The following is an 18,889-nucleotide window of genomic DNA, read 5'->3' on the forward strand; positions in this document are numbered from 1 at the left end:
ATTTTGCTAGTGTACAAAAACAGACACTGGTTAAAAGAAAACATCATACTTTTAACAGGTGCTTCTGTTTAAGACTCTTCTGCAATCGATTAGACTGAGTAAGTGTCAAAAAGAAAAAGAACAGAGAAGCTGAACCCCAAGATGTGAAAAATGGAGAAATAACAACAAACGCCCTGCCCCAGGTGGGGGTGCCTCCGATGATTAGCCCTCTCTCTGTAAATTCTGAAGTCGCCAGCTTTGAACACAAAGTACATTTCAACACAGTGGCTCTCATTTCTCCCTCCCCCAAGGTTTTCCGCTGCTCATACCCTGTAAATTCAGCGCTGGGACACGACCCAAAACACATCAGTATGATTTGTCTCAGGAACCCACCCACCCCTCCTCCGCACTTTTCCATTGTAGCAATAAAGTCATACATGTGATGGAGCGGAGACCAGCGCCTGCAGAGCACCGCCCCCTTTTCCCCTCCCCTCCTCCCTCCTCCTTCCCCTCTATCCTCCGTTCCCTCTGAAACACAATGAGAAATTCCTCACGAGGGCCACACAGACGATTCCAATTACAGCCCGGCACAACCGAGCCGAGGAAGCCACACGGTCAACATTCCCAACACCGGCGCTGCGCATGGGGAGCGGCCCACGGACCGGCCAACGCAACGCATTTCAAACACAGCAATTAGGAAAAACAATGTCAGCCCTCCCCTAACAAACCGACAACAATGTTGCGCTCTTACTCAAAGCGAACATGGCACAAACCAACAACAATGTTGCTCTCTTAATCAAATGAACATGGCACAAACCGACAACAATGTTGCTCTCTTACTCAAAACGAACATGGCACAAACCGACAACAATGTTACTCTCTTAATCAAAATGAACAAGGCACAAATGGACAACAATGTTGCTCTCTTACTCAAAACGAACAAGGCACAAACCTGTAATAATGTTTCTCTCAATCAAAATAACAAGGCACAAACCTGCAACAACGTTGCTCTCAATCAAAACGAACAAGGCACAAACCTGCAAAAATGTTGCTCTCAATCAAAACGAACAAGGCACAAACCTGCAACAATGTTGCTCTCTTAATAAAAATGAACAAGGCACAAATGGACAACAATGTTGCTCTCTTAATCAAAACGAACATGGCATAATCCCCCCCTCAGCTTTGCTCAGACAATTTCTCAAGAAATATTTCATCCTTGGCCCGTCCCTCCCCACTTCTTATGGGTGTGCTTTTCAGAACAACCTCAGCCAAATGGTATAATTTAGAAAATCTAGACTAAGATATCAACGCTGGAGTGCAGGAGATTATTGGAAGCTTTAAAAATACGTTCTGTGAGTCTGCTCCAGTTTTATCAGTGCCAGATTAAACAGCATACTCTTTGTAAACCAATTAAATTGATTTGCATTGTTGTATTATGGAAGAGTTGCATCCCAAGCCCAAACAAATAAACAATACAAGGAAGTTGAAAGATTGGAAAGAGGCTTGTGCCAGTATTTCAGAGAAAAAGCACACAGATTTAATGAAAGTATGTCAACGTTCTACGATGGCTACACAGCAGCCAAATGTTTCTGTGATGCTCCTTTAACTTTCATTTTCCAAAGTGAATTCCTTCATCCCAATGTCCTCCATCTTCAGCTTTCCCGCCACCGTTCCCCCTTCCCATACCCTGTAGACACAGTGAGTCTCAATATCCAGTCCTAGAGGGCTGCAGTGTCTGAAGGTTTAACTCCAGTCCTGGAGGGCAGCAGTGTCTGCAGATTTAACTCCAGTCTAATTGAACTTGAAACCCCCCAAGATCCACCAGACACTACAACACCCCAGGACCTGGGTTTGAGGTGATGCTGCTGACCAAATTTGCTTCCCGATTTCACCATGAACTTCCATCAATAAAAAACAACTCAAACTGAAGCTGGGCTAACTTAAGTATCAGTGCAAGAAATGACCGGGATTACAGCAACCGTGTAATCTGTTTTGATGTAGCGGTTCATCAGACCTCCGCCTGCAGGAGCCACGAGTTCTCATTAGCATGGGAGGGGGTAGGCGTGGAGCTCCCTGTGGCGGTCCAGATGGGACGGGACCCGTCCTACTGGGATATCCAGCGGAACGGAGCCCAGAGCACCTCTGTAGCACGACGCTCTCCTCGACGAAAATAAGCCATCGGTATAAATAACCCCTACGATTAGCGATTAAGTGAAGGCACAAACCGACTCACCCATGTACTGTAAGCTTCAGATCAGGGACACAGATGTTGTCTTCTCCGCAGTCCAGCAAAATCTGGGCCTGTGAGACGCAAGAGAGAATGTCAGGCCACGGGGATGCCTGATTAGAGACAGATTTCAAACCTCAAACAATTTACATAACCACCTGCAAGGACAAGTTTTTTTTTTAAAAACCTTCTTCCCCAAAGCATAGGAGAGGATTGATGCCTGTAACCCACTAAAAGAGGACAGCTGCCAGGAAACACGCAAGAATACCGAACACATTCAGCTAAAAAGCAACTTGTTTACTTCAACACTCAAAACAAAAGCAAATCAGATCGGTTTACATCCAGCTCTTACACCTTGTCTAACAAGGGGAACAACATAACGCGAATTCTGCATGCTCTCTGTAATTTCCTGTACATTGAAATATTTAACTCTAACGGGGAAAATGTGAAATAAACATGAAAATGAATTGTGGCGCTCCACAGCAATGCACAGTCTGGAGGAGAACCCTGCTGCCCTCCTCAAGGCTGACCTGCGTCAGATGTGGTCCCTCCAAAGCCACATGACCGGCGACCGCCAGAACACCGCACGCTTGGCACACACTCTCCACACCCCACACACTCTCCACGTGTGACGCCGGACCGCACACCCTGAAGCGCGCGCACCACAAGAGTGAGTGACAGGTGACAGAGTTTGGTTGGGGGGTGATGTGATTGGTCAGGGAGTGTGCGGGAAAGAGGATCAAGAGTAACCGAGAGGGTTCCCCCCGTGAACACCCTCTCATCTGTAATTGCGCCCCTGTGCGATATACTCCTGACGATAAATATAAAATGAAAGGGAAATTTGAAAGCCCAACGGCAAAAGAGAAAACCCCGCATCGGGGGAGGGGGGGGGTGAAGCCGTATCAAAGCACTTTGCTTCTCTGTAATTAAAGCAAGTGGTTCTAATTGGGAAAGAGGAGGAAAGGAAACTTCCACCACCGACCCGGTCGGCCTCTGTCTATAGCCTGCTTACAGCTTTTCAGAGAGGGGCTAACTTTGTCCATGCAGCTATAAACAGGCCATGTTCCATGTTGTCACTAGGCGCATTGTTCAAACGAAAAGGCATCCCTGTATACCCGACATGGCAATGTAGAGAAAGCCCCATTGTACATATACAACAGTAGCTGGGACTGTGGAACTATTGACATTAATATTCCAGTTCAAGTAGAGTCAGTGCTACACACTTGAAAATGCCATTTTAGCTAGTGAATTACATATGTATCAACTTTTAAATGCGCTTATACCATTTGTAAACGAGTCCTGCATCAAAGTACTTGCTAAACGGGACAACATAACACATGTTGAAAGCTCAAAAATAGCAAGTGATTTTCCATGTCATTCGCTTGATCAGTGGCTTTGTAGGCCCGTCAAAGATTTTGTTTGTGCATGGCTATAAGTGTGTGTGTGTGTCCGTGTGTGTGTGTGCGTGTGTATCTAACAATCATCCACACCTATCAGACTGCTCAGTGTCCACCATTACGCTGCACGTGGAGACTGTGGGCAGCATGTGGTGCAGATTACGCTGTGAAAATGTGCGGAGAGGCTACTTTGATCTCTCATTCTCACTCAGCACAAGAGGAGGGGGACCCTGACGCTGCTGCAGATGCAGTGATATATGAAGGGCCCGCACCCCTCTTCCTCCCTCCCTCTTCCTCCTCACTCACAATACACTCACCAACTCTGGCACTTCCCCCTCCTGCTCTGTTACTTTCATATTTTTGGCAATAAACTTTTCTTATTTGTATGCGCATGTAGTTGGGATTCATACCAGAGCAACTGAGGTAAAGAAACACAGCAGGGCCCCAACTGGGGACTAAAGCGTTAGATCCAGGATCTCACATTGCCGACCCTTACAGTACTACAGCACACGGTTTCATATTCCCCTCACCCTGACTGTGGCAAAGACAAATGCCCAGGCAAAGACATTATACCCAAGAGAGAGAACACAGTGTGTGTGTGTGTGTGTGTGTGTGTGTGTGTGTGTGTGTGTGTGTGTGTGTGTGTGTGTGCGTGTATGTATCAGCGAGACAGAGAAAGAGATCACATTGCACTCGCCTGTCCACCACAGTGCTTTCATCCTGTACTTATATAGCTGTGTTCACATATGGTGAACTGTGGTGAATGCAGTAAAGATTAAGCCCAACTCCTCGCCTATACCAGAGAAAACCAGCGAAATACAAACAAACTTTAAACAGATGCCATATGGTCTTGGAAGGCCCCACCCAGCCTATAGCTGTGCAGTCCTGCGGTTCTTACATTACTGTAGTGCACCGACAAGCAACCATTACAAAACAGCCCTGACAGACAATCCTGCAGGTAAATTAAAAAAGGTTCTGGCATGCACGCTCAGAATTTTCTTGTTTAAAATGGCTTTGCAGACGTTCCAGCCCCTTATCCAGGTGTCAAAAACTCAAACTCTCATTTGTCAAAGTACTAAATGGTAATCCACTGTATGTAAAGGAAAAAGTAATAAATCACTTGATGCAAAATACATAAGAGATTGAACCAGCAGAATTTATGATTTCGAGATTATGCGCACTCAAACATTAATCACAAGAGTCCTGAACATAGTGTCCTTCTGTGTCTGTTGGTGCCAAGAGTTCGTACCGTCACGTGACCAGTGGGAGGTAAGAAGGTACCTTCTGCTCCATGAGCTGTGCGGTTTGGTAGTTGAGGACGGGGCGCAGACCGTGGGAGTCTGCTGACGCGTGGGGGTCCAGGCTGTAGTTCAGTGCTACGTAGATGGAGGAGAGCTTATCCCGAAATTCCTTCTCATTCTGCAGGGAGCCACAGAAGAGGGACATGGTGTGTGTGAGGCCCAGGTGAGCTGGGAGACACTGTGGTTTAGGGATTGTATTCGAGTGAGGGGCTGGGGACTGACCCGCAGGTAGATTTTGGTGTCGTGGCAGACGCGGGCCCCATTGGCCACCCTGACCGCTTTCAGAAGCACGGCCTTCTGGGAGTCCAGGAACAGAGCCCTCTTCACCGCCCCCTTTTGCTTCGGCTTCAGCCGGTCCAGCTGCACCTCCACCAGAAACGCTGAACCACAAACACACACACACACACACACACACACACACACACACACACGTACAGACAGTACAAGCACACAGACACACACACATGTACAGACAGAGGACATAAAAGGGTTTAACAGGGGAAAGCACAACAGCGGAAGCTGATTAAGTTCAATGTGCCAATGAGCAAAACTCAGTGTAGGCAGATGTTTGTGATGGGGATTTCTGTATTATATAATTTTCGTAGGAATACTGAGACATTTAGAGGTGAAAGTGAACAACTGGTCCTCCACTGTACTCACCAAGGGCATCAGGCAGGTGTTTCCCATTGGCTGAGAGACAGAAGCTGAGGTTGACACTGTGGGGAAGAGATGCAAAGAGATGCAAATTTTCAGTGAGCAACATGAACACAGTCACACCCTACCGTGCATTTCACACCCTTTTTTTTAAAGCCACTTCCTGTTGTTATTTTTAACCACAGGTGAATTTTTCTTAACCACAGTTTCAAAGGTTCAAAACACAGACATGTTTTGCACCTCCTGATAGAAATGGCCACTCCCTACCATGAGAGAAGTGAACAGGATGGCAGAAATGTAGGATTCGGTCACAGAGGGTAGGGTTTCTGCGTTCTGCTCCCACCGGAACAGTAAGCCAAGCTGTGCTCTCCCCTCCGCAACGCGCTCAGTTTCATCACATGAGCCACACGTTCCCACAGTGGGACAGTGCACACGGAGCACAGGAACGGTCCAGTGGCAAGAACCCATGACATCACCCAAGCAAGCTCAGACCAACCCCTGCGCTTATCAACTGTATCGCTTTACAGACACCATTTGAGAGAGGCGAGAGGGACTACACCCACTGTGTGTGGGTGTAGGCGTGTGTGGGTGTGGGTGTGGGCGTTTGTGGGTGTGTGCGCGCACGCATGTTTCTTATACCCATAATGTTCCTTGCTGGTGCAATTGAGATATTTATTCTGCATATTGTTTGTTAAATCCCTACGGTTATGCTTTCTGCTACTCAAGTGAAAGATATCAGAATGCAACTAAAATATATTTGGGCCCTTCTAATGTATTTTATAAATGTGGACCTAAAGAATTAAAATGTGTGTGTGGGCATGGATGAGAACACAAGTACGCATACACAGGTCCCAATATGTATGCGTTGGTATGGACACACACACACACACACACACACACACACACACACACACACACACACACACACACACACACACACACACACACACACACACACACACACACACACATATATATATATATTCTCGTCCTGATGTTTCCCAGCTGTGCTCTGTTACCAAACAATATCTCATTCAAAACTGTTGCCAGGCCTCCTCAGCGCCCCCCTCCCCACGCTCCCCTCCCTACCCCCACCTCTGACCCCACCCTCACTCTCCTCCTGTTGCTGGGAAACGTAAACAGTGACCGAGGCACATGCACACACAAGAGTTTCTTTTGTAGAGCAGGAAGGGGGAACCCAGACAGAAGCACAGCGTTGACTCACATTGTATTACACAGAACAGCCCGCTCATATTTTAGAGCTGCACTCTACTCAGACTCACCTCTGTTTCTCCTTTTATGAGTCAAGCATAAGGGATCCCCCGAGAGACCAAAGAATAGGGCATTTAAACCTGCACCCCACACTTCCCTGAGTTTTCTTCATTTTCAATCAGAATCCTGAATACAAGGCCAAGCCTCCCATAAACACACAGCCACTGCTGTGACTAAATGTATAACATCTACAGCTTCATACAACCTGTGTATGGATGTCATTTAAATAAAGAAACAACCACAGTGTGAATACAGTGATTATATATCATCAATAACTGGCCCTGAGATTTTGTGCACGTTTCTTTGTGTGTACTGTTAAAGGGCAACTGGGGCGGTTGCTCTAAAATGTGACAGTTTAACTGATGGCTTCGCGTGATTAACAGATTAGGGCTGGATAATTAAAAAGCTTTTAAAATGAAACCCAGTTAACGTGCTCAACTGGACATACAGTACATGCACACACACATACACAATGATAATGAGGATGATTATTATTTTTGCAACTAAACATATTCTATATACATACATCCAGTTCACTATCTAAATACCAGCAAATACTACCTTCTTGGCCATTACACAGAACAAACAGTTCCACCAATGGGGGCCTCTGTAGGAAGTAGGGGGTGTGTCCCACACATACCAGGATACGGGGATAGTCTCGTTGCCATGGGTAACCACGCAGTTCTTCTCCTCCGGGTTGATCATGGTGGGGTACACAGTCAGCGAGGCAGTGGCATTAACGATAGGCCGAGCCCTGCAGGAGCAAGACAGGACATGATGTCACTTCCTGTATGAAGACTGTACCCTCCAGCATTTTGTTCGCATAGATCACACAAAGAGACATTGTTGTCAGCTCTACAGTACACAAGAGTTTTTTGGCCTGCCAAAATGTAAACTTTGTACGTGGTTTAAAGAAAAGGTTATAGGTTCAGTTCCCAGGTGGGAAATTGAAGCTGGAATTCAATTAGGTACTTAACATGTGTAAGCTCTATAACTAACGCTGTGTGAAAGCTATTGAGGTTATGAAAAAAAAAAAAAACATCTTGATTATCATAAAACAGGCCATCGACAGTCAGTGGCGTGGGTTAGGTCAAAGGTCAGATACACAGGTCATTAAGGAATGACAAATACAGGCTGGGTTACAGACTAGCCTTCAACTTCCCCCCCCCTACATACTTGGCCTGACTCACAGAGCACTGTCCTGCGATCAGGGAGGGAGGGAGGTGGAATGCGGGCGCGATATCGATAGCACCCTCGTACATATGTGTTTGGTTAAAGAAGCGACTGCTTAACAGGAAGGCACGTCTTGTTCTCCACCCTGAACAGTTTATCCGAAAAGACATGCAGTTACAAAGAATTATGGGTTTGCATTGAGGCGAATTACCTGTACAGAACCGCCTTGTCAACTCCGAATGCGCCCACTATGAGATCTGGGGAAGTCAGAAGAAATACGCACAGATTAGCTGCAGGAATTTTCTAGAAAATTAATGTATGGCATACACACCAATGTTATCACTCCTGTCACCACTGTTATCATGCAGTGATACTGTAAGATCATCACCACCATCTTCAGAGCAATAATTATAACGGAATTAACTTGATAGAAATACCATATTATATTTAACCTGCATTCATCATTGAAATGCAATCACTTTAGACAAATGAGTATTATGTCTAGTGAGTCATTGTGTCAATGAGTAAGTTAGACATTCATAGCGCTGCAGGCTATGATTCACAGTCGGCACATTGATGGACAAGACGTTCTTATTCAGAGTGGCTTACAATGTAAGACATGTGTATTCAACTTCGTTGTATGAGTGGCAGTGACCCAGCTAACAACACCACCAGACTACAGAGTATACATTCAGCGGCAATAAAGCGCTAGTGTAAGTGAACCAAACACAACGCCTTCAAATGAAATACAATTCCTGTGAGTAAGTGAGTCAGAAGCCTCTTTCACACATGGAACAATGTTTTATTAACTATTCCTGAAATCAAGAGGCTTCTCTTGCTCACACAACCGAGGACTGTCTGGTATTCTGTAGGTCAATAGTGATCACAAACAGGGGTGGCAGTAATTGTTGCCTGAACGAGCAGTTGTTCTAAGAGCATAATCAAAATGCAGACAGGCCCAACTGGGACATTTTTGATAACTTTGCTCTACTAAGCCAGATAAGATAGATAGCACTTGCTAAAGAGGTTGCTTATGAACAAAACATAAATCATTACAGCTAATGCACTGCCATGTGTTAATGTGCATATAAACCAATGGGAACCTCTGTATAAGTACATGACATGGATGTACTGTATAACAGTTATGGTGCATACTCTGTTGCTAGCTAGTAGTTAGGTGGCAGTCTAAGCTATTTGGTGTAGGCCTACACATTCCATTTACCTTTTGCAGTAAGAAGAAAAGTAGCATGATGGATATCTTGGCTAAACAAATCTAGCTTCAGCTTGATTTTTTACAGCTTTGTTCACACAACTGTCGAAGCAGAACACTTCTGCAAATGTTAAGAGGTTTTGAGGGTGCAAATTGCCAAAGCAACTTTTCCAGAACTACAGCACTTATTCAAACATGAACACACTGAACAGAAAGTTTCTGGAACATTGCAGGCGAAGACTGCACGTGTGAAAAGGTGAAAAGGGCTAGTGAGTGAGCGACTCTCGGCCATGAAAAACAATGGACCATTAATTAGAAGAAAAAGCAAGACATTATTCTGTAAACAGCGTACGTATAGTATCAAAAGCTCATCGCAATTTAAAGGGTGCACTATGGGGTCTGTAGCGTGGGGCAGCCTCGTGTCGTAGCTCACCTGGGTATCCGTTCATGTCCAGGTCTTTGTTCCCTCGGATGGCAAAGCCGAAGCTGGCGGGAAGGGTGGCAGTAGCCCATTGGCCAGCTAGCACTTGAGAGGGCATGTCCTTCAGGCCGCCGGCATGTCCGTTGTAGATGAGGACCACGCCCTGCTGGTCTTCCCCTCCAAACGGACAGCTGATGGCCACATCTGGAGGAGGGACGACAATCCACAGGAATGAAGGAAGCCCGGAAAACAAAATTGACCCAGTCCACCACACCCCATGGGTGAGCCAAAAAAGTGTCCAAAAGTGTGATCCTATCCAAGGACAGGAAGTCCTACAAACCAGCCTCTGACAATTAGGCTGGCATTAGTGATGTCACTTTGGCGGCCAAGACCAGTTTGACAAAGAAAGTCCTATTCAGATGAATGCCCTACGGGCACACCCCTCTGCAGCTGGGTCTCCCTGGTCCCTCATCGCCACCCCTCGCCCCACCCCTGCCACTCACCATTGAAGCCGTCCTGGTTGAGGTCTCCCAGAGGGGCGATGGAGCTCCCAAAGCGGCCAAACTCCTGGGTCCCTGTGAGGTGGGGCAGGCTGGGCTCCAGGTCCAGAGCCCCCCTCTGCAGGTACACATACACCCTGCCCATCTCCTCCAGCCGCCCGCCTGAACCCCGCACCATGAACATGGGAGCGCCCACCAGGAGGTCATCCAGCCTGGGAGCACACACACACACAAATCATGTGTTACCTAGCTCACGCTTTTATCCAAAGCCACATTCAGTTGATAAGACTAAGCAGGGGATGCCCCCTGGAGCAATGTGGGGTTAAATGATTCGCTCAAGAGCCCAACAGCTGTGCAGATTTTATCATGGCTAGACCATGGCTTGAACCACCAACATTCTGGGTCCCAGTCATGTACCTCAGCAACTAGGCTACAGGCAACCCCATTTTACTGAAGCTAGCCAGGTTAACAATTCACTGAAGGGTATAATGCCCCAATGCAGGATTTACACTGGCAACCTTCTGGTTACAGGTCCCATCACACTACCACAACACCACAACACCACAATGCTATCAACAATCTAACGTCCCTCCATGCTGTGGGGGTTTCTGGCCTGGTACTGTACCCAGATTGGGGGTCCCCCCTTCTCCCCACCATTCCCACACCGCTGCCCACACTCACCCATCATTGTTCACATCGGTGGTCGCCACTGCATACCCAAAATAGGAGCCCATCTGGAAAACATTAGAAGGAGAATCACCTTCCTGTACCCAGACACACTAGCACAACATGCAGACAGAGACAAGGACACACACGGACACAGACACACGGACACTGACACAACTTTTTTTGACAATTACCTGTATGTTTTTTGGGGGTTATTTTGCTTTATTTTGTTTTATTTATTTTTAATGGTAATCATACTGAATGAGAATGAACCGTCAGCCTCCTCGAACACTCACAGCTGGAGCTCACAGCTGGCTGCTACTGTGCTGGCCTTAATCAGAATAAATGTTTTGGGGTTTTTTGTGACATGGAGCTCCAAGCACACCATACGTTTACAATTCCCAGACTGCGGAGGCAAGCAAATAAAAACATTTTTCTTTATTTTATTAATTCAACCACAGCAATGAGGGTATTAAAATATATGCTATTTATTTTACAGGAATATAAAGTTCACTTTCGAAAATTGCTCCTCGTTCCCTTCATTAACGGGGCTTTTCAGGCGACCGCATACTCAACACCGCCAAGCCAGTAACCAGCTACTGAAGGAAATGAGTTTGCTGGGGACCACAGACCAGGTTGGGGTGTTTTTACTCAGCTCAGGCCGAGCCATAAGAGCAGAGAAGCAGCACTGCACAGTACCCAAAGCAGTCAAACAACAGCCTTCACACTCACCTGCTCGCCAGTGAAGTTCAGTATCGATTTCATATTGGTCCCGTTCAATAAGGACACCTGGTAAACAGATGATGCACAGAACCATAAACCAGTAAAATCACTCAATGATTTCAGTTATTTAAAAATTAACTGTAGTGGGTCTGTACTGAAAAAAACATGCACTGTGACCCCAGCTTTAAATGTCACACCTTTCTTTACAATTTCACAACAATCCTCCATCTATTCTTCTTCCTCTCTCTCACTCTTTGCTCCACCCCCCACACCCTCCTTCTAAAGAAAAAACAAAATCAGAGTGAGAGGTCCTTACCAAGCCATAGAGCATGACTCCTTTTGGGACTCCTGCCACAAAATCTACAAGACACAGAGACAGGAAAAAACAAGGAGAAATGTGATTTAGAAGAGGAAATGCTGACACAGCTATGATTCTCCTGAGCTCTGAAATTCCAGAGACATTAAAAAAACTCAAAGGAGTCCAGGCTCAGTGAGAAATGAGGCTTTCAGCTTTAACCAAAATGTCAATTTTGAACTGGGGCTAATAATCGCACCCACATGGGTGGAGCATGGCTTAGTCATGCTTGACGGTGAGATTACCTTCTACTGTATCGCCAGTGAACTCCCCCACAGCCACAGAGTACCCTACAGGACAGTGAAACAGCAGTGCCAAGCAAGGTTAACTTCCCCAATGGACGCACAGTGCAACATGATGCCTTTTCTAATGGGGCAGTAATGCCACAAACATTGTCCAGGAATTAGCACATCATTAGCACAAGGAAAATCTAACAATACTGGAGACTAAACAGGAAGTTGTAAGTTGAAGCCAAAATGGCTGCCATTACCAAGGTAGCTGTCATCGTAGTTTCCCTGCGCCTGGCTGGTCTGGATCTGGCCCGTTACAAACAACAGGAAGTACTGAGGGTAGTAGGCCTTGACGATTTCCTCCTTTGTGGCTGAGATAAGCTGGCCTGGGGGGAATGGGGGGGGGGGCAAGGGGACGAGCACAAAACAGGATATTAATTCCCTCCATTTTACTCACTGATCAACAAAATAAAGCCTTTCCCCACCATTGGTTTACGGGGACCTGGTTCAATTCCTACTTCCTCCTGTGCTCACCTTGCCAGTAGTAGCTCCCAGGGCCTCCAAGAACTACCTTCCCATTCTAGAAAACAGCAAGAGAGAAGCAAGCGATCATGAAAACAGACAAATTCTTTGCAGCACCATGGATATCAGGAGGGATTCTCTTGGCACCTCACCTTAGTGAAATCAGCGCTGAACCCCCCCTGGCAGTAACCATGTCCACCGGGGCCATGCCTTTCTGAAACAGACAGAGGGCTCGGTCACAAACTCATCATTTCACACTTTACTTCAACCCCTCGCCATTGAGGCTGACATAACACTATCATACACGTGACATATCAGCTATCACAAGATGGCAAAACAGATGACGTCAGTCGATGTTAAATTATATAAAACTGTCATACTTTCATCGTTAAATGTTAAAAGGTTATGTCATTTGACATAACCGGACATCATCTGTGACGCCGTCTTCTGACATATTATGTTATGCCTTGCCATAAGGCTGATATGTGATATAGCGCATTTCGACTGCCCAGAAGATGGCCAAAGAGCAGCGGCACACTCGCCCACAGGACCATACCTGTGCGGCAGGGGGCGTACTCCACAAACTTGGTGAAGTTGTTCACCGAGAGGTAGCAGGTTCCCGTGGCGTCCGAGTGAGGGACGTCCTGTTCGGTCCTCCAGTAGTAACGAGGGGCACAAGCCTACAGCAGAGGGGAGCAGGACCAGGGGAGGGCCAGGGGAGGGGGAGGGGGAAAGTGTTAGTTCCAGAGTCACCCCTCCCATTCCACAAGCCAGGGGGGAGTCACCCTGCTTGTAAACACAGTCAATGCAAATTAACGTACACGTTTGTTTTTACTGCTCCATTCTTCTCACTCTTTTTGTATTGGCAGAAGTTGAACTGACAAGAGAAACTGCTTATTTGGTGAGGAAAATAAAAGTTAGATCTAAATTGCTCAGCTGGAATACAGTGAATGCTTTTATGACCATTGAAATTCCAAAATATCAAGTAGCAGACGAGTGGTAGGTGAGCCCCTCTTAAAACCAGTCTCAAGCTCTTTCTTGTGGGGCATTCACATGACTGGCCTTCAAGTTCTGCCAGACTGACTTTTCAACAAGCCGTCAGGTAGCCTTCAGCCAGCAGCCTCTCTTCAGCCACTCGTCTGGAGACTGCGCTTCCCGTGTGATTTCACTGTGGCTGGAGCAGCCAAGCACACAGACATATTTATTGTGACTTAGTGTAATCAGTTTCTGCAGTTGGGCTTCCCATAAATAAACACACAAAGCAGGGGAGGCCTCTGTCTTTGTTGACCGAGTGACTGTGAGAGACACTGCAAAAGGGGGTGGGGTGGGGAACAAGCAGCAAATATTGGCCCCAGCTGATATTTTTACCATCCAAAAGCGATTAATTTGATTCCAGATCATAGACTACTTGTTGAGGTGGATTGGAGCTTCCTTCCATAGTAGTCAGTCATAGTAGTCCCCCCCCCCCCGGGAACCAAGACTTACCAGGATGGTGCTGCCATGGGAACGAACTGTGGCACCAAACCACTGGTGCGACTTGAACTCCACTTGGAGGTCAGTGTCATTGACGTGATAACTGCGGTCCCCTGCATGGGAGAAGGGCACAGAAAAGAGGATGATTACAGTGATTACAACACAAACTCCGTTCTGCCCAACCACCCAAGTCACTGCCCCCCCCTCCTTCCCATTTCCTCAGAATGCTGGGACACCTTATGTCCAACGAGGTCCCCACAGTCCTCTCTTCTACCTGAACTAGCAAGTCCCAGCTTACAGCCGCCCTACACCTGGAACAGATTCTTTGACTTCTAATGTTTCTTAAATATAGAGGTCAACAGATGTTTCTTTTAGAGTTCAGTACTCTGTGGGTATTCACCCAGTGTCAAAAGGGTTGAAGTATCTCAGATACATGTTAGAAGCCTGCAGCACATATGCTTCACGGTCTGCTGAAAAGCAACCAATCAATAACCTTCACGGTTCGATTATAAGCCGCCCTGTCCCAACGGTAGAGAGAAGGGTTTGAACGACGTCAGGGGCCACCTGTCTGACCCAGCATCTGCGAGGGCCAGCTGGTCGACAGGGGCTGTGAATCGGCCCATTCTGCCCAGTGGCACGGGGCAGGTAACGGGAGAGGGGAACATCAGGTACACCAGGACGAGACAGCAGCCACAGGGTGCAGATGGCCGAACTGAGCCAAAGACTAACTAAATACCCAGGTGGGGGAGGAGGCCAGAGCCTCCCCTAAACTGTGAAGCACTTTGAGATTAAAGGTACTAGCAACATGGAATACATTATTATTATTAGTATTGACATTGTTGCCATTATTACTATAATTATCACAGCAAACAGTGTGTTCGGTTGAGGTTGCTGAGGTGGCAAGTTCTTCTTACATACATTCATATCTAAGACACTCCAAACCCCTTTTCTGGCATGGCTGTGTTATTAATGACTCTGAACCCAAGGACAGTATGTGAGACCGCCTTAATTATGGCCGTGACATGCGGAAAGAGTGCAGGGGTGAAAGGAGGAAAAGAGGAACGAGTGAGGAGGAGAAGAAAGGATTTCAGCATTACATCACCCCCCCCCCCCCTCCTCCCAGCCTGCCGGCATGCTCTCCACCTCAGGGGGAACAAAAACTTTAAAAAATGTTTTTAAGAAAACATTTTTATTTTTTATTTTTTTTACTTCAGTCCAAGGCACCCAGTCCACCCTCCAACAAAAACAGCACCCTGGCTTGCCTTCAAATTCCCCATAGCTACCCATCAATCAGTAAGCCCAAGCAACTGTCCCTTCCCCCTACCTCTGCCCACCTCCACCTCTCACAGAACCCCCCCGCCTGGGTCGGAGAGCACAGGGATTAGGGCTTTTAATAACATTACGGAGGAACATCTACCATATAGCAGACCGCCACCCCCCCCCCCCACACACACACAGACACGCACTCCTCTCCCCAGTTCTGTAGCCACCCTGCCAAAGTAAGCAGGCCTCCTTGTTCTCGTTAACGAACTCTGAGCATCAGCCCCTCCGCTCTGGAACCCCTTCTGAAGCGCATTCGACACACTTTTGCCAAAAACGTTTCGGGCGTGTGTGCAACCGGATCCCCCTCTCCAGGTCTGCAGGACACGGAAACATTTACCCCGCAGGAGACTTGATAATGCGCGTTTAACACACTGGCATCTTCCACGTGCTGGGCTCGTTAAACCCTTTTTATAGAAAAAGCTTTCTTTAAAAAAATAGTTTTTTTTTTTTTTCCCATTTGCAAAATTGATACACATTATGGCTTTGCATAATCCGAGCTGCAGGGATTGACCACAGTCATTGGAAACCCACTGCTGAAGTCACCAAGAGGCATTAATAGTTCTCCAGCTGTGGAAAAGCAGCCGGCTCCCCAACGTTAGGTTTGCAGCGTGTTGCATAAGAACCGCATTCATGGGCAGAGTGACGTTCCCCCCCCAGCTCCGCCCGATACCCAGCTCTGAGGCATCCGTCTGGGCTGCCAGCCTGAGGGAGGCCCGCCGCCCGCCGTGTCTGTCTGTTCCCGAGTCCTCCAGACTCCGCTCGCCTTTTCCCAGCATCCCTCACTCACCCGTCCGCCGTGACAGAGGCTCCCCCGGGACGCAGCCAGGAGGGTGAGGGGGGGGCGGCTGTGCAATTCAGCCCTGTCTTTTCCTGCTCCCATGCCAACCCTCTGAAGTCACCGTGAGAGTAGAGATCACGTGACCTCCCCCCAACCCAAACGGCCCCCCCCGCCCGTTCTGGCTATCCCCGCCCACCCCACAAGCTCAGGTCCTCGGGGGAGGACCCTGCCGGTCTGGACTGCGTCTGCAGACGCTGACCCCCGGCCTCTGTGGGAGAAGCGCGGGTGGAGGGTAAGGGAGGTGGGGGCGGCTGCAGTCTGGGGCGGTGTCCTGGGAATGAAGGGCGTGTGGAGGACAGAGGAGGGAGGCGGGGAGAAAATAGGGCCAGTGACAAATGGCTAAATTCAGTCATCACATCAGCTGTCCCAGGGGGAGTGTTGGCGGGAAGGGGGAGGCTGGTCTCCCTTTCTTCTATGATCCTCGGGTCGCTGCCATTTTCACTTCCTGTTTATCTGATGAAAGCTGCCAAAATAGTCAGACGGGGCAGGCCCTGGGCCTGATTGCAGGAGCTCATTTATCAGGTCAGACTCTATGGGCACCGACAAGCTAATAATGCATGCGCTAAAACAAAGGGACTCAGTTCATTTAGCATTTAACTTTAGCTTATCAGCACAGCAACAGCAGCGTCTGGGCCCCAGCCAGCTTTCCTGCATACCGTCAATAGCAACATAAAACATTTTGCGTTCAGAGGAACTGCTTTGAAACCAGCTATAGCTATGTGAACATTTACCCTTAGCATCAAAAATAATTAATCGCAGAATGCCTCCAGTTAGCAAGGAGCAGCCTGCCGACAGCACATTTCCCGTCTTTGTACATGTGTTGTACATGCTGTTCTCATTTTCTAAACTCAAATGCGCAAGGAGCCATTCCAGGCAAATCCGCCTTCCGATGCCAAACATTCATACGCTGGGTGAGCTCGCCAACGAGCAGGCTGAAATAAATACACTTAACTCTTTCCCCCCGCCCCCCCAGACCATCCACCCTTCTCTTCCACTCTTCTTTCTTTCCCTTTGCTCCCTTTCTCTCTCTCGCTCTTCATCTCCCCCTCTTTAGGCCTGTTCACTGTCAGCCCCTGTAACTGTGGTAGGCCCAGGTCTGCATTTCAGATCCACACAAAGCTCTCACTGTCAAACTTCCAGGCCCTCTGCCCTGCTCCTCAACCCCCTGAAAAACCATCTCCTGCACCCCCTCCCCTCCTCCTTTACCCCGGGTGACCTCATGAAGATCGGCTTTGTGTTTCAGTGCCGGCATGTTCTGTGGAAACGCACAAACTTCAGAGGAAAACCCTCAAATGAGCTACAGGGGAACCCATCACTGCCCTGCCCCAGACCCACCGCCCCCCCCCCCCACCCAATCAGAATACAGGGAATCGTTTATTGAATTTAATGGCATTTCTTAAAACAGGAAGCAAACTACACAACCCCACTCCCCCGGCCTGAAACACACACACACACACACACACACACACACACAAACACACACAAACACACACAAACACACACAAACACACACAAACACACACAAACACACACACACACACACACACACAACCTCCAATAACTCACCAGAAGAGATAGTAAGAGGTGAGCAGAGGTCAGCTTTGAGTTTCAGTGTAACAGGAAGCAGGGACAAGAAAGGAGCGAGGGTCTGTCGACAGCCTGACTGAAGGACGTCAGCACCAGTCCCCCTTCCCCAAAGGTCACCCCAAGTTCATTCAGCAACAACTGAAGGCTCACTGACCATGGACTGGGACTCGCCATGTTATTGGAGTCAGTCTTACCTTCATTATCAAACCCAATGGCACTGCACTCTGATTGGCTCAGGCTCCAGGGACAATAGAACACAGATCCTCCCTCAGTGATGTTAACTTGGCTGGTGTTGGCTTTGGGGGCGCCGATCAGGACGCTGACACTGTTTGGAGAGGAAAGAGACAAAGCAACATGTTTACAGTTGGCAGTAGTGAACAGGCACCCGTTTTCCTAAGCTTCCTACGCCTGGTTATTCCTTTATTTAAATAGGTGTTCTCAAAACAAACAGAATGAAGAAACAAATGCCATTACACTCGCTACACTCCCATAAATTGATAGTACAGCAACAAAACATATACATGAAATGATGTCGGATAACGAGGGGGACCTGACAACGAAGATCAAAGTACTTAATAAAGAAGACATTTTCCCTGCATGAGATTTGGGCCCAATTTTACAATTTATTGAAGCTTAAAGAAAATTAATTGAGGGACAGACAACTGAAACAAAAAAGATCCCTCCATTTTGAACGTTATTTATAACGTCTAATCTCAAACTGCACTTTAGGTACTTCCATCATCTCGTCAGAATGTTACACAGAACGGCCCCCTGGGTAAACAGGAGATAGCAGCACCCAAAAAAAAAAAGCCCAGTGTGGTCCTGAGGCCTCCCCACAGGGCCCCAGGTACGACTGTGGTCATATCTGGGACAGAAGAGTGTGTGATATTGGTGAGTAAACAGAAACTCCCCGCGACCCTGAGCTACAAACCCCCCGCAGTGTCCACAGTATGACACACCGCTGCAACACGGCTCCCAAAACTACCCACACTTCAAACGGTTTTTATTTATTTATTTTTATTTGCCTTGTGTGAATGT

General features: G+C 47.6%; 1 protein-coding gene across 1 annotated transcript in view; it reads right to left on the minus strand.

Annotated features, from left to right (window-relative positions):
- Positions 1-18,889, minus strand: part of itga5 (integrin, alpha 5 (fibronectin receptor, alpha polypeptide)) — a 46,573-nt gene that overhangs the window by 14,773 nt on the left and 12,911 nt on the right. The window contains exons 2-19 of the mRNA XM_061257236.1: positions 18,046-18,176; positions 14,116-14,216; positions 13,187-13,310; positions 12,783-12,844; positions 12,643-12,688; positions 12,369-12,494; positions 12,124-12,168; positions 11,840-11,883; positions 11,533-11,589; positions 10,816-10,868; positions 10,138-10,346; positions 9,647-9,838; positions 8,215-8,260; positions 7,471-7,584; positions 5,565-5,620; positions 5,127-5,284; positions 4,885-5,022; positions 2,213-2,280 (exon numbers count right to left, since the gene is read on the minus strand). Of these exons, the coding sequence (XP_061113220.1) occupies positions 2,213-2,280; positions 4,885-5,022; positions 5,127-5,284; positions 5,565-5,620; positions 7,471-7,584; positions 8,215-8,260; positions 9,647-9,838; positions 10,138-10,346; positions 10,816-10,868; positions 11,533-11,589; positions 11,840-11,883; positions 12,124-12,168; positions 12,369-12,494; positions 12,643-12,688; positions 12,783-12,844; positions 13,187-13,310; positions 14,116-14,216; positions 18,046-18,176 (1,770 nt within the window). The remainder of the gene's footprint in view (positions 1-2,212; positions 2,281-4,884; positions 5,023-5,126; positions 5,285-5,564; positions 5,621-7,470; positions 7,585-8,214; positions 8,261-9,646; positions 9,839-10,137; positions 10,347-10,815; positions 10,869-11,532; positions 11,590-11,839; positions 11,884-12,123; positions 12,169-12,368; positions 12,495-12,642; positions 12,689-12,782; positions 12,845-13,186; positions 13,311-14,115; positions 14,217-18,045; positions 18,177-18,889) is intronic.

Source organism: Conger conger, chromosome 10, assembly GCF_963514075.1.
Source record: "Conger conger chromosome 10, fConCon1.1, whole genome shotgun sequence".
Lineage (NCBI taxonomy): Eukaryota > Metazoa > Chordata > Actinopteri > Anguilliformes > Congridae > Conger > Conger conger.